Source organism: Chelonia mydas, chromosome 11 (assembly GCF_015237465.2).
Source record: "Chelonia mydas isolate rCheMyd1 chromosome 11, rCheMyd1.pri.v2, whole genome shotgun sequence".
NCBI classification, from domain to species: Eukaryota; Metazoa; Chordata; order Testudines; family Cheloniidae; genus Chelonia; species Chelonia mydas.
Genome location: NC_051251.2, coordinates 2,739,344 through 2,767,285, shown reverse-complemented (window position 1 = coordinate 2,767,285; position 27,942 = coordinate 2,739,344). Strand labels below are relative to the sequence as shown.

At 54.6% G+C, this 27,942-nt stretch overlaps 1 protein-coding gene across 1 annotated transcript in view; it reads right to left on the bottom strand.

Moving 5' to 3' along the window:
- LOC114022112 (probable hydrolase PNKD) overlaps positions 1-25,514 on the bottom strand; it is a 36,343-nt gene extending 10,829 nt beyond the window's left edge. The window contains exons 1-4 of the mRNA XM_037912403.2: positions 25,322-25,514; positions 6,148-6,263; positions 5,469-5,581; positions 654-712 (exon numbers count right to left, since the gene is read on the bottom strand). Coding sequence (XP_037768331.1) covers positions 654-712; positions 5,469-5,581; positions 6,148-6,263; positions 25,322-25,491 — 458 coding nt within the window. The 5' untranslated portion in view covers positions 25,492-25,514. The remainder of the gene's footprint in view (positions 1-653; positions 713-5,468; positions 5,582-6,147; positions 6,264-25,321) is intronic.
- Between the last annotated feature and the right edge of the window lie 2,428 nt (positions 25,515-27,942).

Genomic DNA, 27,942 nt, shown 5'->3' with positions numbered 1-27,942 from the left:
AGCTACACGGTTCGGGGACCACGTCTCTTTAGCCCTCGTGCCAGCTCCTGCCCCCGGGCCACAGACCGACCGGGGAGCCCCAGCCTTGGCCTCTAGAGTGTGGTTAACGACGGGGCTGGCTGTGGGGTTCAGAGATGGACCATTGTCCCCTGGGAACTGGCCGGAGACCTACCAAACCCACGGTCCAGGGAGGCCCCCCAACAGCGGCCAGGACTGGGGGGCAGATTTTAAGGGCACCGCCGGCCCCGGGAGCCCCCTCCCCAGCTGCAGGCAGCAGTCCAAGGCCAGGAAAGGAAGGGGCTCCCCGGGGGGCTGGGCCAGGGAAGACGGGAGCCCGAAGGCCAGAGCAAGCCCCGGATTCCCTCCTCCCCCTGCTAACAAGGGACTTTCATGATGGGCTCCCCCCAGCTCCACCGACCCCCCCCAGCCCCTCCCCCTGTTCCGGCACTGCCCATCACTTCCACATGGCAGCCGGACATGCCAGGGCAGGGCCCTTCCTCTCAATCCCACCCGTAGCCGCAGCCCTGGGCTCCCCACATCCTTTGCCTCCCTCCCAGCACAGCCCCACCCCCGAAGGGCAATGACCTGCCCTAGGCAGGAAGTTGGCCCCCACCCCCGTCCCGCACCCCTGTCCCCCGGAGCAGCCCCCTTACCAGTGTTTGTGGGTGCACAGGATGGCCTCCAGCGTCACCCCCTCCTTCTCGATGGCTGCCTGGAAGAAGAGAGAGCGTGAGCAGCAGCCCCAGCCTGGCCACAGGCTCTGCCCCCAGCCCACCCCAGGGGCTAAAGAAACAGGGAGCTGTCTGGTGGGGTGGGCTGCACCAATCAACTGGGGGACAGACATGGGAGAGGAGGTGACCAGCCAGTCAGCACCTCCCCCAATCTGGCAGCCATGTGATTTGATTCAGGCCTAGAATTGGCGAGGAAGCTGTTGATACTGGGGGGCCCAGGCTCCCCACTGCTGCACCCTCCAGTCGCTCTGACCTATCCCCGCCCCCCGCTGCTCCACGGTGCGAAGGAACTGCCCCCAGATCCCACAGCTGCCCCCCGCAATGATGGGTGAGACTCGAAACCGGGACTGCCCGAGGGCTAGGTATCCCATGCCCGGCCAGCCGGGCAGGCAGGGGGCAGGATGCAAACCCAGGGCTCCTCACGGCAGCACAGATCCCTCCCAGCCCCTGGCAGGGGTCAGGACCCCAATTCTCCAGCACACACGGCCTGCCCCAGTAATCTCCAGGGACGCCCTGGCTCAACAACATCAGCGTGGCCGTACTGGGGCAGAGCAATGGTCCATCGAACCCAGGATCCCCTCTCTGACCACTGCCGGTGCCAGGTGCTCCAGAGGGAGTGACCAGACCAGGCAATCATCGAGTGAGCCACCCCGTCCTCCACGCCCAGCCTTTGACAGTCAGAGGCTTAGGGACGCCTAGAGCAGGGGGTTGCGTCCATGGGCGCCGACTCCGTGGGTGCTCCGGGGCTGGAGCACCCATGGGGAAAAATTAGTGGGTGCTCTGCACCCACCGGCAGCCAAGCTCCCCTCACCCCCCGCCCCACCCCCTCCCCTGAGCGCGCCGCGTCCCCGCTCCTCCGCCTACCTCCCAGCACTTGCCGCCACCAAACAGCTGTAGCCAGCTCCGGGAGGGAGTTGGGAACGCGGCGCGCTCAGGGGAGAAGGCGGGGGCAGGGCAGGGATTTGGGGAAGGAGTCAGAATAGGGGCAGGGAGGGGGCGGAGACTTTGGGGAAGGGGTTGGAATGGGGGCAGGAGGGGGCAGAGTGGAGACAGGGCAGGGTGAGGCGGGGGGGGGGGGGGGGTCGAGCACCCACCGGCGCCAGGCGAAGTTGGGGCCTATGGTTGCGTCCTTGACCATCTTGGCTAATAGCCACTGCCGGACGTGTCCTCCAGGAACTTATCTAGTTCTTTTTTTAACCCATTTATAGCCTTGGCCTTCACAACATCCCCCGGCAAGGAGTTCCACGGGCTGACTGGGCATTGTGCGAAAGCACTTCCTTACATTTGTTTTAAACCTGCTGCCGGCTAATTTCATTGGGTGACCCTTGGTCCTCGTGTTCTGCGAAGGGTTAAATAAGACTGCCCTGGTCACTTTCTCCGCACCCGCCATGATTTTATAGACCTCCCTCATCTCCCCCCTTCGTTGTCTTTTTCCTAAACTGAACAGTGGCAGACTTTGTACTCCCTCCTGGTACGGAAGCCGTTCCACCCCCCTACTCGTTTCTGTGGCCCCCCCGGACCTATTCCCAATTCCAGTGTATCCTTTTCGAGATCAGGCGACCAGATCCGCACGCAGTATTCAAAGTAAAAAGAAAAGGAGGACTTGTGGCACCTTAGAGACTAACCAATTTATTTGAGCATAAGCGTTCGTGAGCTACAGCTCACTTCATCGGATGCATACTGTGGAAAGTAATGAAGATCTTTTTATACACACAAAGCATGACAAAATGGGTGTTTACCACTACAAAAGGTTTTCTCTCCCCCCACCCCACTCTCCTGCTGGTAATAGCTTATCTAAAGAGATCACTCTCCTTACAATGTGTATGATAATCATTTCCAGCACAAATCCAGGGTTTAACAAGAACGTCTGGGGGGGTAGGAAAAAACAAGGGGAAATAGGTTACCTTGCATAATGACTTAGTCCTTGTTTTTTTCTACCCCCCCCCAGACGTTCTTGTTAAACCCTGGATTTGTGCTGGAAATGGCCCACCTTGATTATCATACACATTGTAAGGAGAGTGATCACTTTAGATAAGCTATTACCAGCAGGAGAGTGGAGTGGGGGGAGAGAAAACCTTTTGTAGTGGTAAACACCCATTTTGTCATGCTTTGTGTGTATAAAAAGATCTTCATTACTTTCCACAGTATGCATCCGATGAAGTGAGCTGTAGCTCACGAAAGCTTATGCTCAAATAAATTGGTTAGTCTCTAAGGTGCCACAAGTCCTCCTTTTCTTTTTGCGAATACAGACTAACATGGCTGTTACTCTGAAAAGTATTCAAGGTGTGGGCGTCCCGTGGATTTATACAGAGGCAACATGATATTTTCTGTCGTCTCATCTATCCCCTTCCCTAATGGTTCCTAACATTGCTTGCTTTTGTGACGGCCGCTGCACATGGAGTGGGTGTTCTCAGAGAGCTCTCTGCACTGATCCCCCCGCCCCCGAATCTCTTTCTTGAGCGGTGGCAGCTACTTTAGACCCATCATTTTGTCCGGCTAGCTGGGATTCTGCTTTCCAATGTGCACGACTTTGCCTTTTGCAACGCTGAATTTCATCTGCCACTGCCTCCCCCAGTTTGGGGAGATCCCTTCGGAACTCCGCCCTGGCAGGCTGCTCTGGGCTTCACGATCTTGAATAGTTTTGTATTGTCTGTAAATTTGGCCCCCTCGCTTTCATCTTTAGCTCAGCGGAGCCATTTCCTGCCCCAGGAGGTTTTACTACGCACACAGTTTCACGAGCAGGGAGGGGCAGGCACTCTTTTTACTGTGTGTGTGTTGGGGGGTGGGGGGGGGGCGTGTTGCAGGGAAGCGGAGCCGGCTCATGCACTGGCTGCTTCCCCAGCTGGGCAGGTGGGGAGGGCTCCACTAGAGTCAGTCCTGTCCTGCTGGTGGCCATGCGCAGCTGGGAAATTCTGGGAAGGCTCCCCCATGCCCAGCACAGGCCCCACACTGGGAGAAGCAGTTATTTCCATGCAGCAGCTGCTCTTCCTCTGTCTCTGCTGCGTTTCCCCTCCTTCCCCCCCGCCCCCCTCTGCTTCCTGCCAGCCCCCAGGGCAGGCCCCCCCCCTCCAAGTTCATTCCCCGGCCTGGGATCCATTGCTCTTGCCGCTAAGTGAGCTCCAGGCACCGAGGGGTTAAAAAGAACCCAGGCCAATGTAGTAGCGATCTGCATGCATGGTGGCTGATCTCCTCCCACACGCTGGGGGGGAAAGGGGGGGCAGGCAGCGGCTTAGGCTCTGCAAGTTTGAACAAGATTCCAGAGAAGCCCCCTCCCCCCCGCCTCCCCAGGAGGTTCCCCCAGTGACTCAGCCCTGCTCCCAGGCGTAACAGGTTTGGAGCCTGGCATGTCCTGGCAGCGTGCACAGGGGGCAGCTGCTCTCAGGGAGGGCGTGGCAGGCACCACTGGTGGGTGCAGAGCCAACCAGCCGGGCACACCAGAGTGGAGCCAGCAGTTGGTTTGTATTGACCACCCTGGGTGCCATCTCGATGCCCATCGGGCAAAGCGTCCCCTATGCCAGAGACGGGGCCACCGAGAGGCTGACGCACCAGCTGCTGCGATCTCCTGTCGCTAGGACTGGCCATGATGAGGTTAAAAGGGGAAGCCAAGTTCTCTGTAAAGCAGGGCGTAATGAGACGGTGCACGCACCGCTGCCCTCTGCTGACTGGATTCAGAACTGCTCACCTGTGTCATGGGCCCTATAGCGCTATGATCTTAAGGGGATTCTCCTTCGCTCTGTGCAGCTGGGGGAGCAGCGTTCCGCCCCACTTGTGAAGTCCTGCGTGGCCACAGCGTGGGGCTTGGAGACAGGCATGGAGCCTTGGTCCTACCCCAGCCCTGTGGTCCTATGCTCCCTGCCTCCCCACTGCAACTTGGGGGGGGGGGGCAACACCCGAGCACAGGAGAGTGACAGGGTGCAGCTGGATTCGCACACAGTCACTGAGGGCAGTTCCATTGGTGGAGGGGTATTTTAGGAGCTGGGATTCCCCCCCCACCAAACAAGGGACTGCTGCATTTCCTTTCTGTGGCCTCCCCCCACCCCCGTGCTGCATATCTCCCTGTTTGTTCTCTCTTCCTCTCCTCCCCCCTCTACCAGCCACACACACGCAGCTCCTGCTCTCTCTCAGCGGTTTAGCCTTTCACGCATCACCATGGTATCTGGCACCACCTTCCCTGCAAAATCAATAGCAACAGCCAAGTGCCTAGCAGGCTCCCTGGAGTCTCTGGCACCCCCCAGCCCCGAAACAAACAGGCAACAAAGGGCTGGCAGCTTCGGGCAGCAGGAAGGAGGGGGCTGGGCCCTTGGCCGCGGGGGCCTTTGAAGAGCAGGGCAGCAGGGGGGCCAGGGCTGGTTTGCCCCTTGCAGCGAGGCTGGGTGCCTGATCTTCTTTGTCCGACGCCCACCCCGCAACTGCTGCCCCCCGACGCCAGGAAGGGTGGGACAGGCAGCCCAGCAGGGAAAGGTCGGTGCTGCTGGCAAAAATCCGGCAGATCCGCAGGATACAGGGACAAGAGTGGGGAGTGGGGGGTGGACAGGAAGAGGGGGCACCGAGGGAGGCTCAGGCACTAGCCCCCTTACCTCCCCCGTGGCCACGGGATGGTGAAAGGGGGCGGGTCCCCTCTCCCCGTCCCTCAGCGTCAGGGACACCCTGCGCGTCTCAGTGGATCGATCCCCTGGTCAGTTTCACGGCCCGGAGGGCGGGGCGCTGGCCCCGCTGGGGCGGGGGAGGAGGTCTCACCTGCACGGCCAGGGGGTCTGAGGGGTCGATGGCGGCAGCAGCGTTGGAGTGGGTGTCGATGACCAGGTAGCTATAGTTGTTGGATAGCACGGGGATCGGCAGGATCTTTACCCCTGGGGTAACAGGGCAGACAGACAAGCAGCTGAGAAAGGGGATCTGAGCCACAGCCCCAAACCCCAGGCAGCCCCGAGGGTCCAGGGACCACCCAGCTCAGACTCTGACCCCTCAACGTCTGTCCTGATCCGGCCCACGGGCCAAGGGCAGCGGAATTGGAGAGTTTTGATCAGACGAGGCCCAAGTTACTGCTGGAGCGGCTCACGGGATTCAGGGGCTGTCATCTCCTCGTGCCCAGTTAGACCCCCAGACCCCGGCCCAACCCGAACCTGGATCCACAGGTTAGCGTAACTACCCCTCGTTCCCCCTGCAAGGGAACCCGGCACCTTCAGCACTAAAATCACGAGGCTCTGCCGCCTGAGCTCAAGGAGGAACTCCACTGCCTGGCGGCTGTAGCAGACTGTTACCCTCTCGTGCATCAGCTGCTAGAGGGGGTTAGAGACCCACCCTCTCACAGGGAGTGCTACCCTGGCACCCCAGCCTGGGCCCCGGACTTGTGGGATGAGTGAGAACAGGCTCCAGAAGAGGGGAAAGGGAGGGAGCCCCAGAAGCAGCTAGGACTCACCGCTGAACATCACAGGCTGGGGAATCGAGTGGCCATGTGGATACCGCTCCCGGGCTTTCTTCATCTGCCGTCTGTAGAACAGGTAGCCCAGCCGGGTGCGGGCGTACAGGCTGTACCTGGGGGGGGACAGGGAGAGGGACAGAGTGAGACGCAGAGACGGGTCTCCCTCCCACTCCCGCCGGGGCCCAGCAACTCAGCTGCTCTCCCTGCCCTCTTTGGGTCGGGGGCAGACGTGCTGCAGAGCAACCTAGGGTGCCATTAGGTAGCATCCCCCCCGAGAAAGGGAGGAGAGACAGGAAAGCATCTGGGTCTGGATTTCCCCCCTTTCCAAGAGGGGCAGCAAAAGCTTTTAGACTAAACTCTTCCTACTGTCACAGGTAGCCCGTGGGGAGGTGGCCAGACTGCCGGTTTTGTCTGCCGAGCGGTGGCCAGACGAGAGATGGGGATGGGAGCCCAGGGACCGGGAAGCCAGGACACGCAGGTTACATCACAGCTCTGACGCAGGCCAGGTCGGACGCTAAAAACTGCTGCCAGCGGCAAGATGTCAGTTAGGGAGGGGATTTTTAAGACCTTTCTAGCCCAGCTAAAGCCCCAACGTAGAGACAGTGATACTGCCCTACAATGCTTCTGCCGGCAGAGCTCGTCCGCCGAACCAGTGCAAAATACGCCGGCAAAACCAGCACGAGCCGTGTCTCCGCACGGCGGGTTCCCTGCTACAGCGATCCCTGCAGTCACAGTGCAGGCCAGCATAGCTGTCCCTGTCCATCCCTCAAGGGCGACCCTCTCCTGCCGTACAAAGGGGCAGATTCCCTCCGCAGCCCTGGGCCAAACTCCCGACAGCCAGACCATCAATAGCAGCTGCGGGCGCCTTGAGAATCAGGGGGTCAGCTCCTGGGAGGGCATAAATCAGCGTAATCTCCTTGACGTCAATGGAGCTCTGACCATTTGCGCCAGCTGGGAACCCTGGCCCCAGGCTGTTAACCTCAGTTTCCCGCTCTGCAAAATGGGGCTAATGCAGCTTCACCCACCCTTGCCTCTCTGCCCACGCCTGCTAAGCACGGCTTTGACCGCCAGCGCTGCCAGCGCCCTGGGATTGGCGCAGACCCAGCCCGTCCACCTGGCTCCCACGATCACACCAGCTCTTGCGGGGGGGGGGGGAAGGTAGCCGCTGCAGCAGGGGCATCAACAAGAAGCCCCCCTCCTACCCCCTTCCCGAAGCCAAACTAGCCAAAGCCCTTCGCCCGACTCAGCCGGTGCACGGCCAGACACCCACGGGGCTGTGCCTTTCAGCGTCCAAGCTCCACACAGAGATGATCTCACTAGTGGGGCCAGTTTCCCCAGAGAAGGAGGACTTGTGGCACCTTAGAGACTAACCAATTTATTTGAGCATAAGCTTCCGTGAGCTACAGCTCACTTCATCGGATGCATTCAGTTTTCACGAAAGCTTACGCTCAAATAAATTGGTTAGTCTCTAAGGTGCCACAAGTCCTCCTTTTCTTTTTGCGAATACAGACTAACACGGCTGCTCCTCTGAAACCTTTCCCCAGAGAGGCGCTTGGGGCAGGGGCAGGGGCAGGGGCACCACTTACAGAAGGATTTCCAAGTCAATGGATCAGCATGAACTAAGCAAACAGGGAACCAAGACACCTCCAGGTGGCTCCACAGGGGGGTGCTCCCAAGTGGGGGCAGATGCTCCTGTTACTGGGGGACAATTCAGGGGGACAGGCTGGGTAGGAGCCAGGGGAGGAGGCGGGGGAGCTGAATCTCCCTGCATGTCGCTGGAGAGGCGCATGGCAGGGCTGACGGGAAGGGACGGGGGGGCGCTGATCTGCGTTACTGAGAACGCCCTGGGATGACGAATGCCAATCTGGCTTTCAGGTACCCCTTGCAACGTGGCAGAGGGGGCTGGGGGCAGGAGTGAGGGGAACTGGCAAAGCCAGGCGTGGAGAAGTCAGAACAGTGCCCAGCTGCCCCAAGCTGGCTCTCCTCCACCCCTGAAGGCACCGCGCCAGATGTGAGACAAGGCCAGGAATCCTTCGCACGCTGGCCACGTTTCTGAGAAAGGAGCTCTGCCCTTCCCGCACCATCCACAATAAGCCTCCAGCTTATCAGGGAGATCTGGAATTCCCCTGATCCCCCGGGGCATCAAAGTCCCAGCCGCTGGAGCGCTGACCTGCCCCGCCCCGGAGGAAGGGCAGAGCTGTGCCCTGGGTTCTGAGCTACGCACCCAGGGCACCCCGGAGAGCTGCTGTCAACGGGCTTCCCAAGCAGGGGTGGGGAGCTGGCACATGTGGTCTGCCCAGGACACAGCGTGCATGGTCAGGTTCAGGAAGTGAGCTCAGCGCCGGGGGGGGGGGCGGATTAAAGTTGGGGAGACCATGCTCCCCCAGCAAGCAGGATGAATTCACGGGCTCGGATTTCACGGCATGCAAGCCCTCAGCATCTGGAAAACTGGCCTGCAAGGAAGCTTCAGTGGGCAGCTGCTGGTTAATGGCCCTGGAGGGGCCTGGAGAAGGAATGGGGTGCGTGTATGGGAAGCGGGGTTGCTTTCACTGCTCTTGGACTCACCCAGCCAGGCATTTCCATTGGTTTCTCTCGAAAGATACAAGCGCCAGCAAATATCCTGGCAGCGTGGGGGGAAGCAGTTGGGTGTAGTGGGCCACAGCAGGGACTGGTTCTATTCCCCGTTCTGGGCGGGGAGTGGGGGCTAGGGAGTGAGTGGGTGGGGGTCTGGGAATCAGGACTCCTGGGTTCTATTCCCAGGTCCAGGAGGGGAATGGGGTCTGGAGCCAGGACTCCTGGGTTCTATCCCTCGCTCTCCTACTCTTTGACCTTAAGCAAGCCCCACACTGTCCCCGCCATCACTCCTTTTGCCCGGGGGGGCTGCAGTCAGCTATGCCGGTAGAAGCGCAGCGTTGCCGACGGTGCACTGCCGGTACAACAGCCGACACGACCACCGCCTCCCTGGGGTAGATCTGGCCTCAGGGTCCCGTCCGTACAACTGGGATCCCTCCAAGCCGCATCGCAGGGTGGATGCGCCAGGCGCGGGTCGCTCGCGGCCGCAGAGCGCTTTGAGACACGCCGGCGGGGGGCGCTGGCGCGTCAGTCATTCGAGCAGCGACCTGCCCGGTCCATGGCATTGAGCGTGGCTCAGCCGAACCCCGGCACACCTCTGGCAGAGAGACAAGGCCTGCGAGCAGGGGAAGCAGGCCCAGGCCCCGTCACCACGCTGCTGGCAGTGGCAACCGCTGAAACCGGGCTTTCCGGGTGGCAAAACCGCCAGCCGGGGGTGGGCACCGGGGCAGGGGATGGAGATCAGCGGGCTATGGGCTTTGAGGGCTTCAGCATGAGAGCTTTCAGCTGCTCCTAGATGAGTGCCGGCAGAGCAGCCCCCCACAGAGCTGTCTGCGGGAGGGGAAGAGGAGGAAGCTGTCAGAGCATTTACCAGGGCTGCCGGTAATTTTCCAGCCTGCTCCCCACCCCCAGTCAGGCTTCTGTGCTGGTTTCTCTCCACCAATTGCACCAGCCATCCTAGTGATCATGAAACCTCCTGTTCCCTCTGCCAGGCCCCCAGCCCTGTGGTTTTAAAAGAGGAAACTTGGCTGGAGTAGCATTAACCCGTTCAGGCACACAGGCAAGGGCTGGTGGCTTTTTTGTTTTTGTTTTTTTTGTCTTTAACTTATATATTTGCCTTGCTATACTGTGTGTATATGTGTGGGAGGGGGCGGGGGTGGCAGTGGGGAAGGGTAACAATTTGTGTGATGCAGAGGGGTGCTTTGACAACCTGCCAGGAGCCCAGAGGCAGCACCTAATTTGCACACATTACAACAACAAGCATTTACATTTCTCTAGTACCTTCCCTAGCTGCGGTTCTGGAGGCATTTGGGGAAACTGAGGCACAGGGCAGGGAAGCGACACTCAGGGTTGCATATGGAATGTGCAGGGGCTGGTAGCCGGGGGGTCCTGACTCAGGCCCCTCTGCTCTAACCACTAGTCACCCCCACTCCCCCAGAGGAGACCCAGGGCAGCAACTTCCCTGCCTCCACATCCCTGAGCCATGTGGCCTCCACATCAGCTCCTAGCAAGGAGCTCAAAGGAGCCCCACATTAGTATTGGTACCTAGGGGAGAAGGGGAGGTGACAAACCAGAACCCCGCCCCTCCCCCCAGCACCCTGCCCCTCAGGCGACACCCCCAGGGGATTCCCAGCTCAGCAGGGGAGTATTCAGGGCCAGCTGGATTCTCCAAGCAGCTACAAGCCCCTCCCCTTTGCCCCACTGAGGAGCCGGGTCTACAGGGAAAGAGACCTTGCAGATGTGGCAGGGGAGGCAGGAGTCCTGGGTTCCATCCCTTTGCTGTGAGGAGAGCCTTTAGAGCAGGGACTAGAATCAGGACTCCTGGGTTCCATCCCCAGCTCTACCACTGGACTTTGGGCAAATCCCTCTTGGTGATTCCCTGTGCCCCCCCCACCCCCAGCAAGGTGGGCGGGCAGCTTCTGGGAGCCTCACGCCAGAGATGGGACCCTACTGGGCCTCGGGGTGGGATCACATGAGGCTGGACAGACGAGAAACCCCAGAAGATGCTGGGAGTGGGGAGGAGCAGACTGTGGGGAACCCCACCGGCCACACACCCCACCTTCAAAGGAGATAATGAAACCCCAACAGAGCCCTTCAATTAAAGTTGGGCCCATGCCAGGCCCCCTGCTCCCACCCCCCACGGGGTGCATGTGGGCGCAACAGCGCCTCTCGGGGAGGAGGGGGGCGGAGAACGGCCACAATGAAACAAACAGCAGCAGTGGCCGAGGCTGGAGTGAACTCTGAGCCCATTCTCCCCCGCTGACCCCATGACTCTAGGGCGGGCTCTGATCCAGACAGCCCCAGCTGACGCATACATGGCTGTCACGTGGACACTGCTGGGCAGTGGGGCGAGCATGTGGGGTGTGGGTGTGTGGACAGTTACAACATCTCTGCCGGCAGCCATCAGCTCAGAGCCTGGGTCCCGCGAGCTCGGTGTCTTGTCCCCGGGATCAGCCTGTACAAAACGTTCTATAGGAAGCAGCTAAAATCACCGCCATGGACAATCGTGGAGTAACCTTAATAGAAGCATCTGCTGAGGCCTGGGGCAGTTACGGGCTGGCCCTGGCAGCAAAGCACAGAAGATTTTATCCTGCCTAACAGCGGATGTTCTGATGATCCGGAGAAAGGGCAATTCCAAGAAGGATTGGACTTAAGCCCTTGATCTCCGCAGCAGTTATGAGGGTTCGCTATGCAGCCTTTAACAAAATAAAACACGGTTTTTGTTAGGTTGAAGTTTTCCCCAACGTGGGTATTTTTCCAGCAACAACAAACAGCTGCCACAGCAGGGAAAAAGCTGCCGAACAACAAATAAAAGCTTACTTTGAGGTTTAAAACTTGCTTACAACCCCCCACCCTCTTCCCCTCCCCATGCCAGCTAGAGGCAGATACTAGAGGGAACAGCTGCTTCTCAAACAAACAAAGATGCTTCCATAAACAACCCAAACACCAGGGCCCTGAGAACAAGGAAATGAAACCGACCCCACGGGTTACCACTGGCCAAGCCAGCAATCAGTAAGACAGCCAAAAACCAGCAGGGGTCAAGAAACTGGCTTTAAAAAAAAAAAAGTCAACCCACCCTCTGGCTCTAATTACGTATGGTGTTGATCAGGTAAGTCAGGAGGTTCGTTTCCAGTACAGTTACATTCACAGTGTTTTCGCTCCAACAGCCCCTCACTGTGAGATCCGAGTGGGGAAAAACGTCAAAATGGAGAATGGCTGGATTGTGGGTAAATGGGACGGTCGCTAACTACTTAAAAGATCGTTTCATGCAGGCTCCACATTTACCCGAATCCCCATGCAATGTTAGCGGCTGCAGAATGTGTTCCTGTCTTTTTAAAAAACGTTTCTCCCTCCCTTCCCCCACCCCATTGCTGTCTGAAAGACCCACAGAAAAGTGGTAAGAAAAGTAAGATTATACAGGCAGATATGCATACACAAAGTAAACAAACTGCCAGGACAGGGGAATGTAAAAACTTGACCGTAGAATTATCAGCCCAGCCTCCACCCGTAGCCAGTACAGAAGCGTGGGAGGAAGCGTGACAAAACCCCCGTAACTGACAGTTATGAAATATTTGCTAGGCCAAGTCAGACTAGAAATGAGACATTTTTAGCAGGGAGGATCATTAATCGTTGGAACAATTTACCAAGGGTCGTGGTGCATTCGCATCCAGCATCACTGGAAATGTTTCAATTAGGGCAGTTGATTAAATAGTAGTTAACTCATGCAATTAACTCAAATTAATCGCAAAAAGAAAAGGAGGACTTGTGGCATCTTAGAGACTAACCAATTTATTTGAGCATGAGCTTTCGTGAGCTACAGCTCACTTATGAAGTGAGCTGTAGCTCACGAAAGCTCATGCTCAAATAAATTGGTTAGTCTCTAAGGTGCCACAAGTCCTCCTTTTCTTTTTGCGAATACAGACTAACGTGGCTGTTACTTTGAAACCTCTCAAATTAATCGCTATTAATCACACTCTTAAACAATAGAATCCCAATTTAAATATTTTGGATATTTTTCTACATTTCTATTGCAACACAGAATACAAAGTGTACAGGGATCACTTAATATTTTTATTACAAATCTGCACTGTAAAAATGATGTAGTATTTTTCTACGCCCCTCATACAAGCTCTGTAGTGCAACCTCTATTATGAAAGTGTAACTTACAAATGTAGATTTTTTTTTTGTTATATAAAACTTCAGAGCCTATAAGTCCACTCAGTCCTACTTCTTGTTCAGCCAATCGCTCTGACATACAAGTTTGTTTACATTTACAGGAGATAATGCTGCCTGCTTCTTGTTTACCATGGCACCTGAAAGTGAGAACAGGCATTCGCATGGCACTTTTATGGCCAGCATTGCAAGATATTTACATGTCAGACATGCTAAACATTCATATGCCCCTTCATGCTTCAGCCACCATTCCAGAGGACTTGCTTCCATGGTGAGGATGCTCATTAAAAAAGTAAGATATTAAATTTGTGAGTGAACTCCTTGGGAGAGAATTGTACGTCTCCTGCTCTGTTTTACCCGCATTCTGCCATATAGCTCACATTCTAGCGGTCTCGGGTGATGACCCAGCACATGTTGTTTGTTTTAAGGACACTTTCACTGCAGATCTGACAAAACGCAAAGAAGGTACCGATGTGAGATTTCTAAAGATCGCTACAGCACTCGACCCAAGGTTTAAGAATCTGAAGTGCCTTCCAAAATCTGAGAGGGACGAGGTGTGGAGCATGCTCTCAGAAGTCTTAAAAGAGCAACACTCCGATGTGGAAACTACAGAACCCGAACCACCAAAAAAGAAAAAAAAAAAAAAAAAAAAAAAAAAAATCAACCTTCAGCTGGTGGCATCGGACTCCGATGATGAAAATGAACATGCGTTGGTCCCCTCTGCTTTGGATCGTTATCGAGCAGAACCCGTCATCAGCATGGACGCACGTCCTCTGGAACGGTGTTTGACGCATGAAGGGACATATGAATCTTTAGCGCATCTGGCATGTAAATATCTTGCGATGCCGGCTACAACAGTGCCATGCGAACACCTGTTCTCACTTTCGGGTGATACTGTAAACAAGAAGCGGGCAGCATTATCGTCTGCACGTGGAAACAAACTTGTTTGTCTGAGCGATTGGCTGAAGTAGGACCGAGTGCACGTACAGGCTCTAAAGTTGGACACGGTTTTATTTTTGAATGCAGTGATTTTTTGTACATAATTCTACATCTAAGTTCAACTTTCACGATAAAGAGGTTGCACGACAGTACTTGTATGAGGTGAATTGAAAAATACGATTTCTTTTGTGTTTTACAGGGCAAATATTTGTAATAAACACATCAATATAAAGTGAAAAGGAGTACTTGTGGCACCTTAGAGACTAACCAGTTTATTTGAGCATGAGCTTTCGTGAGCTACAGCTCACTTCATCGGATGTATAGCATATCGTGGAAACTGCAGAAGACATTATATACACACAGAGACCATGAAACAAAACTTCCTCCCACCTCACTCCCCTGCTGGTAACAGCTTATCTAAAGTGATCATCAAGTAGGGCCATTTCCAGCACAAATCCAGGTTTTCTCACCCTTCCTCCCCCCCCCCCCCCCCCGCCACACACACACATACAAACTCACTCTCCTGCTGGTAATAGCCCATCCCTCTTTGAAACCTCTCTTTATAATGCGCATGATAATCAAGGTGGGTCATTTCCAGCACTAATCCAGGTTTTCTCACACCCCCCCCCCACACACACACCCCCCTCCAAAAACCACACACACAAACTCACTCTCCTGCTGGCAATAGCTCATCTTACAATGTGCACAGCAATCAAGGTGGGCCATTTCCAGCATAAATCCAAGTTTAACCAGAACGTCTTGGGGGGGGTTTAGGCTACCTTGCATAATGACTTAGCCACTCCCAGTCTCTATTCAAGCCCAAATTAATAGTATCCAATTTGCAAATGAATTCCAATTCAGCAGTTTCTTGCTGGAGTCTGGATTTGAAGTTTTTTCGCTTTAAGATAGCGACCCTCATGTCTGTGATTGCGTGACCAGAGAGATTGAAGTGTTCTCCGACTGGTTTATGAATGTTATAATTCTTAACATCTGATTTGTGTCCATTTATTCTTTTACGTAGAGACTGTCCAGTTTGACCAATGTACACGGCAGAGGGGCATTGCTGGCACATGATGGCATATATCACATTGGTGGATGTGCAGGTGAACGAGCCTCTGATAGTGTGGCTGATGTTGTTAGATATGTGGGCACAGTTGGCAACGGGCTTTGTTGCAAGGATAGGTTCCTGGGTTAGTGGTTCTGTTGTGTGGTATGTGGTTGTTGGTGAGTATTCGCTTCAGGTTGGGGGGCTGTCTGTAGGCAAGGACTGGCCTTTCTCCCAAGATTTGTGAGAGAACACTCTCACAAATCTTGGGAGAAAGGCCAGTCCTTGCCTACAGACAGCCCCCCAACCTGAAGCGAATACTCACCAACAACCACATACCACACAACAGAACCACTAACCCAGGAACCTATCCTTGCAACAAAGCCCGTTGCCAACTGTGCCCACATATCTAACAACATCAGCCACACTATCAGAGGCTCGTTCACCTGCACATCCACCAATGTGATATATGCCATCATGTGCCAGCAATGCCCCTCTGCCGTGTACATTGGTCAAACTGGACAGTCTCTACGTAAAAGAATAAATGGACACAAATCAGATGTTAAGAATTATAACATTCATAAACCAGTCGGAGAACACTTCAATCTCTCTGGTCACGCAATCACAGACATGAGGGTCGCTATCTTAAAGCGAAAAAACTTCAAATCCAGACTCCAGCAAGAAACTGCTGAATTGGAATTCATTTGCAAATTGGATACTATTAATTTGGGCTTGAATAGAGACTGGGAGTGGCTAAGTCATTATGCAAGGTAGCCTAAACCCCCCCCAAGACGTTCTGGTTAAACTTGGATTTATGCTGGAAATGGCCCACCTTGATTGCTGTGCACATTGTAAGATGAGCTATTGCCAGCAGGAGAGTGAGTTTGTGTGTGTGGTTTTTGGAGGGGGGTGTGTGTGGGGGGGGGGTGTGTGAGAAAACCTGGATTAGTGCTGGAAATGACCCACCTTGATTATCATGCGCATTATAAAGAGAGGTTTCAAAGAGGGATGGGCTATTACCAGCAGGAGAGTGAGTTTGTATGTGTGTGTGTGTGGGGGGGGGGGGAAGGGTGAGAAAACCTGGATTTGTGCTGGAAATGGCCCTACTTGATGATCACTTTAGATAAGCTGTTGCCAGCGGGGGAGTGAGGTGGGAGGAAGTTTTGTTTCATGGTCTCTGTGTGTATATAATGTCTTCTGCAGTTTCCACGATATGCTATACATCCGATGAAGTGAGCTGTAGCTCACGAAAGCTCATGCTCAAATAAACTGGTTAGTCTCTAAGGTGCCACAAGTACTCCTTTTCTTTTTACGAATACAGACTAACACGGCTGTTACTCTGAAACCTGTCAATATAAAGTGAGCACTCTACACCTCGTATTCTGTGTTCTAATTGAAATCAATATATTTGAAAATGTAGAAAACACCCCAAAATATTTAAATAAACGGTATTCTATTATTTTGTTTAACAGCACAATTAATTGGGATTAATTTTTTTTTAATCGCTTAACAGCCCTAGTTTTAACCAAGACTGGGCGTTTCTCTACAAGATCTCCTCTAGTCCCTGAATTAGCTCCTGTTTGAACATCCCACAGCCTGTGGTCTACAGGAGGTCAGGGTGGACAATCACAGTGGTCCCTTCTGGCTTTACCTGTGAATTTCATCCAAATTTCTGCCTATATCCTGCCTATTTGTGGTTGGCTCATATGTGGTTGCAGCACAAGAGTAAATATCCCCTTAGAAATAATGCTCCGGCCTATCTAATGGAACTCAGGATGGTCTCATCCACACATGAATCCTTTTCTGAAACCGATTCTATTCTTCTTCTCATGAAAACTCAGGGCGATCGGGGAAGTCCCAGAAGATTGGAAAAAGGCTCATGTAGTGCCCATCTTTAAAAAAGGGAAAAAGGATGATCCTGGGAACTACAGGCCAGTCAGCCTCACCTCAGTCCCTGGAAAAATCATGGAGCAGGTCCTCAAGGAATCAATTCTGAAGCACTTACACGAGAGGAAAGTGATCAGGAACAGTCAGCATGGATTCACCAAGGGCAAGTCATGCCTGACTAATCTAATTGCCTTCTATGACGAGATAACTGGTTCTGTGGATGAGGGGAAAGCAGTGGACGTGTTGTTCCTTGCCTTTAGCAAAGCTTTTGACACGGTCTCCCACAGTATTCGTGTCAGCAAGTTAAAGAAGTATGGGCTGGATGAATGGACGATAAGGTGGATAGAAAGCTGGCTAGATTGTCGGGCTCAACGGGTAGTGATCAATGGCTCTGTGCCTAGTTGGCAGCCGGTATCAAGTGGAGCACCCCAAGGGTCGGTCCTTGGGCCGGTTTTGTTCAATATCTTCATAAATGATCTGGACGATGGTGTGGATTGCACCCTCAGCAAGTTTGCAGATGACACTAAACTGGGAGGAGAGGTAGATACGCTGGAGGGTAGGGATAGAATACAGAGGGGCCTAGACAAATTAGAGGATTGGGCCAAAGGAAATCTGATGAGGTTCAACAAGGACAAGTGCAGAGTCCTGCACTTAGGACGGAAGAATCCCATGCACTGCTACAGACTAGGGACCGAGTGGCTAGGCAGCAGTTCTGCAGAAAAGGACCTAGGGGTTACAGTGGACGAGAAGCTGGATATGAGTCAGCAGTGTGCCCTTGTTGCCAAGAAGGCCAATGGCATTTTGGGATGTATAAGTAGGGGCATAGCGAGCAGATCGAGGGACGTGATCGTTCCCCTCTATTCGACATTGGTGAGGCCTCATCTGGAGTACTGTGTCCAGTTTTGGGCCCCACACTACAAGAAGGATGTGGAAAAATTGGAAAGAGTATAGCAGAGGGCAACAAAAATGATTAGGGGGCATGACTTATGAGGAGAGGCTGAGGAACTGGGATTGTTTAGTCTGCAGAAGAGAAGAATGAGGGGGATTTGGTAGCTGCTTTCAACTACCTGAAATGGGGGTTCCAAAGAGGATGGATCTAGACTGTTCTCAGTGGTAACTAATGACAGAACGAGGAGTAATGGTCTCAAGTTGCAGTGCGGGAGGTTTAGGTTGGATATTAGGAAAAACTTTTTCACTAGGAGGGTGGTGAAGCACTGGAATGCGTTACCTAGGGAGGTCGTGGGATCTGCTTCCTTAGAAGTTTTTAAGGTCAGGCTTGACAAAGCCCTGGCTGGGATGATTTAGTTGGGGATTGGTCCTGCTTTGAGCAGGGGGTTGGACTAGATACTTCCTGAGGTCACTTCCAACCCTGATATTCTATGATTCTAGGATTCTATACTCCAGTGCCTTGTAGGAGAGAGTTCCACAGCCCTCTGTCACGGAGTCCCCACGCGATGCTCTGGAACGGCTCCCCACGAAGCCAGGCAGGACTCTGGGGAAGTCTCCTTTCCGTGAGCAGCCTGTCTGCAGGACACACAGCTCACCCGGCTTCCACCTTCCTGGGTCCGACCTCGGAGCATTCAGCATCCTCTGCCCCTCCGTGCGCTTCCCACAGCGAGTCCGCTCAGGCGGGGTCCTGGGGAAGCCAGAGGGTCCTGCCCCCCAACTTCGCAGTCAGACGGGACTCTCAGCCAGCCAGTAACACAGAAGGTTTATTAGACGACAGGAACATGGTCTAACACAGAGCTTGTAGGTGCCGAGAACCGGACCCCTCAGCGGGGTCCATTTTGGGGGGCAGTGAGCCAGACAACCGCGTCTGCCCTTCACTCCATGTCCCAGCCAGCCCCAAACTGAAAAACTCTCTCCAGCCCCTCCTCCCCCTCTGGGCTTAGTCCCTTTCCCGGGCCAGGAGGTCACCTGATTCCTTCGATCTCCAACCCTTTAGCTCTCACCTTGCAGGGGGGAAGGGCCCAGGCCATCCATTGCCAGGAAACGGGGTGTCGGCCATTCTCTGTGTCCAGACCCCTGCACACACCTTCCCTCTAGGGCTCTGCAACGATCATACACCCTTATCCCACCCCCTAGATACTTAAGAACTGCCTAGGGGAAACTGAGGCACCCCCACACTATTCGGAGGAAAAATTAAGAACAGTCCCACTTCGTCACAGCCCCTTTAGTTATAGCAATTGCAGAACAGCAGTAAAGTCTTTCCAGACAGACGTGTGAGTTCAGCTGACACTGTCCTACAGCACGATCCTTCACACAGGCAGCAGGAAGGATATTAAGTTACCTTCCTCCTGAGCTTCTGGGGAAGCGCTTTGCCTTTCAACCACGCCTCCCTGAGCACCTCACAGTCTTTCATGCTGAGAGACGTACACTGCATAGCCATTCCCCGTGGCTCAGAACACGCGTGAATTCCACGCGGTAAACGCAGCATTAACTCCGGAGGTCGGTCGCCTGGGAAAGAACTAAAGGCATTTCTTTTGAGGATCACCTCTTCCTTAAGGTGTCCACTGTGGGACAGGGATTGTATGTAACTCTGGGGGGGCGGGGGGCTGCCACAGCTGCGCCAGGAACCAGGCGTGTGTGTGTGCGCGTGCGAGAGAGAGATTAAGGGAAAGCACCCAGGTTGTACCAACTCCAGAGAGGCATCAGCCCCCCAGGGAGGTTTGCCCATGCTGGTTCAAACAGGATCTTCCCGCCATCAACCAAGAAAGGGCTTCTGGCATAGAACGGCTGCATTTAAACTGCCTCAGGGCCTTCTTTCTGATCCAGCGACTGGACGGGCCCTTCCGTCCCAGGGCCCCAAATCTCATGGAAGGGGCCCATGAGACTGAGGGGGATCTTGACTAAGCTTTTAGCATGTATAGAGGAACTTCTTCCTTGTTTCTATACGTTGTCCCGGTGACGCTTTTACACTAGGAGTAAAAGGTGGTGGCTTAGTAAGAGCAGTGCGCTGACTTGTACCTCCTGGCCGCACGCTGGCTTTGGCCATCGGAGAGAAGGCAAAGCACTGGGGTGGGCAGGCAGGCAGGGGATCTCACAGTGGAGAAGCACTGGGGCGGGCGGGCGAACGGACAGGCTGGCTTGCAGGGGTTATCACAGTGGAGAAGCACTGGGGCGGGCGGGCGAACGGACAGGCTGGCTTGCAGGGGATCTCACAGTGGAGAAGCACTGGGGCAGGTGGGCAGGCAGGCTGGCTTGCAGGGGATATCACAGTGGAGAAGCACTGGGGCGGGCGGGCGGACAGGCTGGCTTGCAGGGGATATCTCAGTGGAGAAGCACTGGGGCGGGCGGGCGGACAGGCTGGCTTGCAGGGGTTATCACCGTGGAGAAGCACTGGGGCGGGCAGGCGAACGGACAGGCTGGCTTGCAGGGGTTATCACAGTGGAGAAGCACTGGGGCGGGCGGGCGGACAGGCTGGCTTGCAGGGGTTATCACAGTGGAGAAGCACTGGGGCGGGCGGGCGAACGGACAGGCTGGCTTGCAGGGGTTATCACAGTGGAGAAGCACTGGGGCGGGCGGGCGGGCAGGCTGGCTTGCAGGGGATATCACAGTGGAGAAGCACTGGGGCGGGCGGGCGGACAGGCTGGCTTGCAGGGGTTATCACAGTGGAGAAGCACTGGGGCGGGCGGGCGGACAGGCTGGCTTGCAGGGGATATCACAGTGGACTATGAAGCCTTCAAACTCCAGTTGGGAGGGGGAGAGACGCGCATCTCCACCCAAGAGAGGTAACGACTGGAAGCCCAAGACCTGACGTGGGTGCCCCCGATGGACCACGGGGTGGGGATGCAGGTGCAGTGACCCTGAAAAGGGAATATTTGGCTCAGTGCTGCCTGCCAAAGCCCAACACTTTACTGCTGGTGAGTGACACACACAATGCAGTGCAAGAGATCAAAGTGACAAAGCCTGTCCCATCTTTCGAGAACACTGCTCACAAACTCCAGTTGGAAGAGAATTGGCTCAGGGCACTGCAGGTTAATTATTACACCCAGGGAATAATCCACATTGTGCTTTAGTGAAAGGGAAGATTTTAAAGTCTCATTACCATTCAGATCTGGTAAAGTTTCCAAACACTTCTACAACCAGCCCGTCAAGTTCGGAAAAGTTAACATAACGCTTGGCATTCGCCCAGTCATTCACATCTCCAAAGCATTGTCCAAGCACCAAGCTGCCGATTGAGGACTTGATTCCTTCTCCGGGGACAGGATCAGAGGGAATAAAGCAATTCCCTCTGTTAATCCCAGACTCCATTAAGATGCAAGCGACACAGAATTCTGCCATGCTAGTTATCTGTCCAGCAGCTAGGCGATGGAGCCCTGATCATTTGCAGTGATACCTCGGATTCTTTCCGTCTTGCATCGCAGGGGAAGGCTGCCGGACTGAACCAGAACTCCGTCAGTTCCCCGCTGTGCCACGGATACCTTCGGTGTATGGTTAACTCGCCTCATCTCTCTGCACCACAGGTTCCTCTCTGAGAAATGCAGGCAATGATGCCTCCCCTTTATCTTGGATGTTTAGACGGTAAGCGCCTTACTCTGAGCTACACAGCGTACACACAGAATGGGGCCCCAACTGAGGTAGACGCTACTCCGATAACTAAGGCGGCATACAGTTAAAAGAACCACCGCTTTCCTCAAGCTGTCCTCAAGCTGTGTAAAGGGACTGCAGACTCTGAAATTCCTCTTTGTTTTTAATACTCTACGACCAGCTTAGCAGACAGATCTATACCAAAGACAGAGGAAGATTTGCTGTTCCTTTTACTATTTGCACCTCTCTTAGCTCAGCTGAAGAAAACAGTTTCACTATTTATTTCTAGCCGGTTTCCACCTTTCCTGCACTAGACACTGGTGCGGCTGCTGATTTGGGGTTAACAGAAAGATCTGCTCAAACATTTCCGATTGGTGGGTTTTATAAAACGCCTTTGGGAGCAAAAGTTAAGGCTTGACTCTAAACCTAGATGACAACAGCTCTTTAAATCGCTGAGTAACTACCACCACCTCCTCGGTGACCCATTTTCCCAAAAGTGGGCTCCCAAGACACGACACAACCAGGGTCATACTCCCTTTTCAACGTGCCTCAGCCTTTGATGGCCGACGTTCTGCCTGCCAGAGCATTAGAGCTCTGCAAAGATGAAAGAAAATCCAGTTTAATACACACAGGCCATGTCTACACTAATGAAAGGTAACGAAGTGTGCAAGTTAACGTGTTCGAATCCGAGCGCGGGCAGGACAGTCGTAGACTGGCTAATGCATGCCAAAACGAGGCAAACCCACAGCTCCCCTGTCACATTCTCCTTCACCAGTTATCACGAGTTAGAACTACAACTTGCCCTGTCTACACAAGGATTAAACACTTTAGGTTACACACACACCGACCTTTTTTCTAAGGAAGACAAGGTCACAGGGCTAGATAACCCACACAGCTAACAGGGCTCTCTCTTAATATGCCCCGCACGCTGCACAAACACAGGGAGGCCCCAGCTGAGACAGATGCTACCCCTACGCAAGTGCCCTGGCAATGAATCCCATCAGCGTCTCCGGAATCAAAGCTGTCCATTTGGTAAATCAACCTCCTAGCCCCGACAGCTGTGCCAAGAACTGTCCTGAATGTAAACGGGTACAATCTCACCTCGCTGAGCCAGCCACAGCACCCTGCCCTACCCTTCCACAGCTGCTTCAGAGCTTCCCCACGCTGCAGAATGATTGCATTGAGTGAGCGTGGCCTGTTTTAAAGACACTGTTCAGAATGCTGTGAGTTGTCGCGAAACTGTCGAGCATTATGTCAAAAAGAAAAGGAGGACTTGTGGCACCTTAGAGACTAACAAATTTATTTGAGCATAAGCTTCCGTGAGCTACAGCTCACTTCGTCGGATGCATTCAGTGGAAAATACAGTGGGGAGATTTATATACACAGAGAACATGAAACAATGGGTGTGACCATACACGCTGTAACCAGAGTGATCACTTAAGGTGAGCTATTACCAGCAGGAAGGGGGAGGGGGGGAACCTTTTGTAGTGATAATCAAGGTGGGCCATTCCCAGCAGTTGACAAGAACGTGTGAGGAACAGTGGGGGGTGAGGGGAGGGGGGGATAAACATGGGGAAATAGTTTTACTTTGTGTAATGACCCATCCATTCCCGGTCTCTATTCAAGCCTAATTTAATTGTATCCGGTTTGCAAATTAATTCCAATTCAGCAGTCTCTCCTTGGAGTCTGTTTTTGAAGTCTTTTTGTTGAAAAAAACCCCCTATTTTCCTATGAATGCATCCGATGAAGTGAGCTGTAGCTCACGAAAGCTTATGCTCAAATAAATTTGTTAGTCTCTAAGGTGCCACAAGTCCTCCTTTTCTTTTTGCGAATACAGACTGACCCGGCTGCTCCTCTGAAACCGAGCATAATGTCAGTTTCACACTTCCAGGCAAAGCTCCTGGTAGCATATGCTGGAGTAATTCATCAGGCAGGAGGACCCCCAGAGACCGAAGCTAGGGGAGAAGAAAAGCAGACAACCCAGTCCCCAGCTCCCTGATCACAGCCTGAGGTCTCAGGAGGGATCACAGATGACAGTAGCTGGGAGACGCTGGAATTTGGGATTTACCTGACACCTACCAGCCAGAGGCGGACGTGAAAGAAACCCTTCACAGCCCAGCAGCCATGACACATCGGGCATGTCACGGAACCCGTTGTACGCCCTGGTGCCTGCCCCGAGGCGGCCCAAGGCAGTTTCAGGCATGACAACAAGGGAGGGATGGGGCGAGGAACGATCAAGGCTCAACAAACAAGATCAGGCAGCTGCTCGGCTCAAGCTCGTGCACCCCTGGACAGCTCACAGGACCGTCACAGTTCTTGATGACTGGATTGCAGCAGGCATCCCGGGAGAGGCGTATGAGCAGAGGGAGCTGGGCCTGTTTCCAGGGGTCTGCCCTAGTCCTTGCGGGCAGATGCCCCTTTCCTTCATTGCTACCGAGTGACCCTCTAGCTACAAGGCACCCAGCAAGCGTTCCAAGCCCCGAATACACAGTGTATCACATACACACACACCAGCCACACTGGCTGGGCTATGCTAGGATCCTTCGCACTGCGGATCCCACTGTAAGAGAGGGGACAAGGAGGGGAATCTACCCTCTGCCTGAGCCTTGTCCATCGCTCCGAGCCGCCTTCCTGCCTCTCTGCAGCATCAGTACGATGCAAAACTGGGCCACTGCCTCTCCTCTCCCCCGTTACTCTGGCTCTCCTCCCTCCTCCACGATGGACCGATTCTCATCTATTCATAGTGCAAACCCCGCACCGTTCCGTCTGGTGACTGACGCCTGCCCTCTATTACCCAGAGCTCTACAGGCTTTCGGGACGCAGCGTGCGTGGAAGGCGCTCCGCAAGCTAGAGTCAGAGCGTTCAGCTGGGGCCCAAGGAGCAGATGCGGAATGGAAGCTGCGGCACCCCTGGGTCTGGGGATCTGGGTCACGTGGGCAAATCCTGGCAGGGATGGATAATGCCAAGCTTTGTGTGGGATCTGAAAGCAGCGTTTTCCCCCGCTAACCCCTAACACAGTCTAACCCAGGCAGCTGGAGCTTTCCAGAGAAGCTGCGTATGTGTTAGCACAGTGCTCCACCAAGCCCAGGGCAGCAAAGGACACATGGCCCCCCAGCGCATCGCAGAGAGCGCCGGCCAAGCCCTTCTGGGGCTGCTGTGCGGGGGGGCTGTGCACGGCACCTACCCCAGAGGGTGGCACAAGCATCCCCCCACCCAGAGTGGTTTGGGCACCAATCAGTGCGGTGCAAACCCTTTGGGGTCCCCAGGAGCACCCTATGGGGGAGAGGGGGGCAGCTTGTGGGACTGCCAATGCAGCCAGGAAAGAGACCTCCTTCAAACCCTGCACAGCCCCCTCAGCTCAGCCACCAGCCCGCCCCTTAGTGCCCCAGTGAGACTCCCCCTCAACCCAGCCAGCCTTCCTGCATGCATGCAGACTTCTGGCCACAGATCCCCATAACCCACACAGCCCCCCTGCATCCTCCCAACCCAGCCTAGCTCCCCCAGCTCCCCCGCCCAGCCCTACACAGTCCAGCCCCAGCCAAACCCCCCACCCTCAGCCTAATCACCCCAGCAGCCCCCCCAGCCCTGCACAGTCCAGCCCCAGCCAAACCCCCCACCCTCAGCCTAATCCCCCCAGCTCCCCGGCAGCCCCCCAAGCCCTGCACAGTCCAGCCCCAGCCAAAGCCCCCACCCTCAGCCTAATCCCCCCAGCAGCCCCCCAAGCCCTGCACAGTCCAGCTCCAGCCAAACCCCCCAGCCTAACTTCCCCTCCAGCCCCCTTGCCCCAGCCTCATCCCCCCATCTCCCCCCTCCAGCCCCAGCCAACCCCCCCAGCTCCCCTCCAGCCCCCCCCAACCCCAGCCAACCCGCCCCCAGCAGCCCCAGCCCCCCCGGAGGCCCCTGCCCACCCCCCTGCATGTCCGCCACCGGCAGCCGGCTCCTCCCCCGGCCCCACGAAGCCCCCGCCGCCGGCGGCGGGAGAGAGCCCGGAGGGGGCCGAGCGGGACCCCCGCCGGCCGCACTCACCCGATGCGGAAGACCAGGGGCCCGGCCAGGGCCATGAGCAGCTTGGCGAGGCAGCGGCGGAGGCGGCGCGCCGGCCGGCAGCGGGCGAGGGAGGCGGCCCCCAGCCCGCAGCAGGCGGCCAGGGCGGCCGCCAGCAGCTGGAGCCGGGACAGGCAGCGCGACCGCGCCATGCTGCGGCCGGCCCCGCCCCCCGGGCCGACCCCGCCCCCGCCGCCCGGGCGACCGGCGAACGCCGCCGGCCCCAGCCTTCGAGCCACGCCCCCTTCGAACGCCCTGTGGCCAGCGCCCGACACCCGGCGCTGCGGCGCCCCCTGGTGGGCGTTGGCTGTCACCGCCCGAGGGAAAGGGGGCGCCGGGCTCCCCGAGCTGGGGACGGCTGCGGGGCTGAGCCTGGGCCGGGCTCGGCCTGCTCCGAATTAGCTGCGGATCGGGGACAAGTTGCCCTTGCAACGGATTCGTTCCCCTTCCTGCTGGCCCCGTGCCGGTCAGCGACTCTTACAGCCGTCTTCCAAAACCCGTGAGCGCGGGCCGGCTGGGATCCGCTGATAAGGGGCCCACGGGCTCCAGTCATCCCCCTCGGCCTTCTTCGACCCACAGTCACTGCGAGAGCCGCCCCACCACTCTAACTTTCCTGTCCCTGCTAGATAAGCCCATATCAACACAGCCTGGCCTCCAGGGACTGGTCTTTAACTGGAGCAACCCGCTGAGCTATCATCAGTTATTAATTAGCAATATCAGGGCCAGTTGTTAATGAATGCAGACCGTGTATTTTGCATTAGCATCGTCACACATCATAATTAATTAATGCAGCCAGGAAAGAGGCCTCTTTCAAACCCAGGCAGGGTGGCCACCCTGTACAGCCCACTCAGCTCAGCCACCAGCCCTCCAACTATCTCCACCTGTCTCCCGCAGCTGTCTGTGCTTTCTTCTCCATCACCCTCTATGCACGGACCTTCTTCCTTACCTGGGACCTGAGCCTGCCAACACCTAGGCATAGTAGTAAAGTCAGTGGGAGTCTATGTGGGCACCAAGGCTCTGCCTGCATGGATCTGATTCCAGGACTGGGGCCTTCGCTTGTGGAGTTTGCCTTTTCAACTAGCTTTGAACATGGACTTGCGTACCAGGCCTGGTCACTCTAACAGAAGCATCTTTAACTGAGGTCTGTAATTCGCTCCTCCTAAATTGGCCTTGTAAGTCTCATGAGACAGAAACACTGAGGTTGCAGAGTGTGAGAGCTTCATCACGAGAATGCAGATCCTTAACCAAAGCATTAAAATAGAGTTTATGAAACCATGCCAACCCCTTTGGCTTGGCTCGCTGCTCAGCGCGAATTTCACCCCTTGTTCGCCAAAACTGACATCCCAGAGCAGGGTGTCGTTATAACGAACGGTTCCTACTTTTACTCTATCAGCGTTTAAGGAAGGCATGTACTTAATTGGAATTGTTCACCTAACCAGAACCCCACCCTCCACTGGCGGGGTGAATGATATGTCCAGGTGTTAGAAAGAGGGCTTCAGTCCACAAAGTCAGAACAGCGCACTCGGAAAGCAATTTTATTTGAAGGGACCGTCCCTCAGTTCATGTATTTCTCCCTTGGGGTGACCATCTGCCCCTTATTTTAGGGGATGTCCCTTGACTGTTTTAAACATCACAATATAGCTTGCGCTAATTGCCCTGTGTAACGCTGAGCCAGCAAAGGATTAACAATCAGCAACTTAGGTGACCTGTAAGCAATCCTGAAGGACAGATCCAAAGGGTATTGCAATGGTAACCAGGGCCATTCCCTGTAGATAAAACAACGAGGAGTCCTTGTGGCACCTTAGAGACTGAAAAATTTATTTGGACATAAACTTTCGTGGGCTATAACCCACTTCATCAGATCAAACCCATGTTAGTAGACTAGAATCTCTAACCTGTTTGCCTGCATTGTTAGAGAATCAAGGGTAGATGCTAGGTGTATTTATCTGCGTTTACCTATATCTTGTCAGAAGTTTAATGATGTAACCAGATTATCTTGTAGATGCTAATTACCTTTCATGTCTTAATTGCCTTATATTATGCACGTGGATGGTTCAGTTAACCTTAAGATCAAAGATGTGAAGATACTGCAGGAGACTAATAGTATTATTTACATTGTCTTCAACTTAACTATCTATGCTATAATGGAATATCAGCTAATGACCGTATTCACCCCTTCTCATCAGCTGTTGCGAATACCCCACTTCCACCTTAATTGAATTGGCTCGTTAGCACTGACCCCCCCCCCCAACTTGGTAAGGCAACTCCCATCTTTTCATGTGCTGTGTATTAATACCTGCCTCTGTATTTTCCACTCCATGCATCTGATGAAGTGGGTTTTTGCCCACGAAAGCTTATGCCCAAATAAATTTGTTAGTCTCTAAGGTGCCACAAAGACTCCTCGTTGTTTTGACCTTATGTGAATGAAAGCAACTAGTTTACCTGTGCATGCATAGGAAATATTCTTCCTCGGGGCAGGTCCTGCTGTGACAATTTCTGTGAGGAGGTTGGTCAGCCTGCTCTAAAGGAAAGCCCCGGGCCTGATCCTTTCATCTCAGGTCTGCTTAAACTTTAACAGCGAAGGTCTAATGAAGCCATAGAAG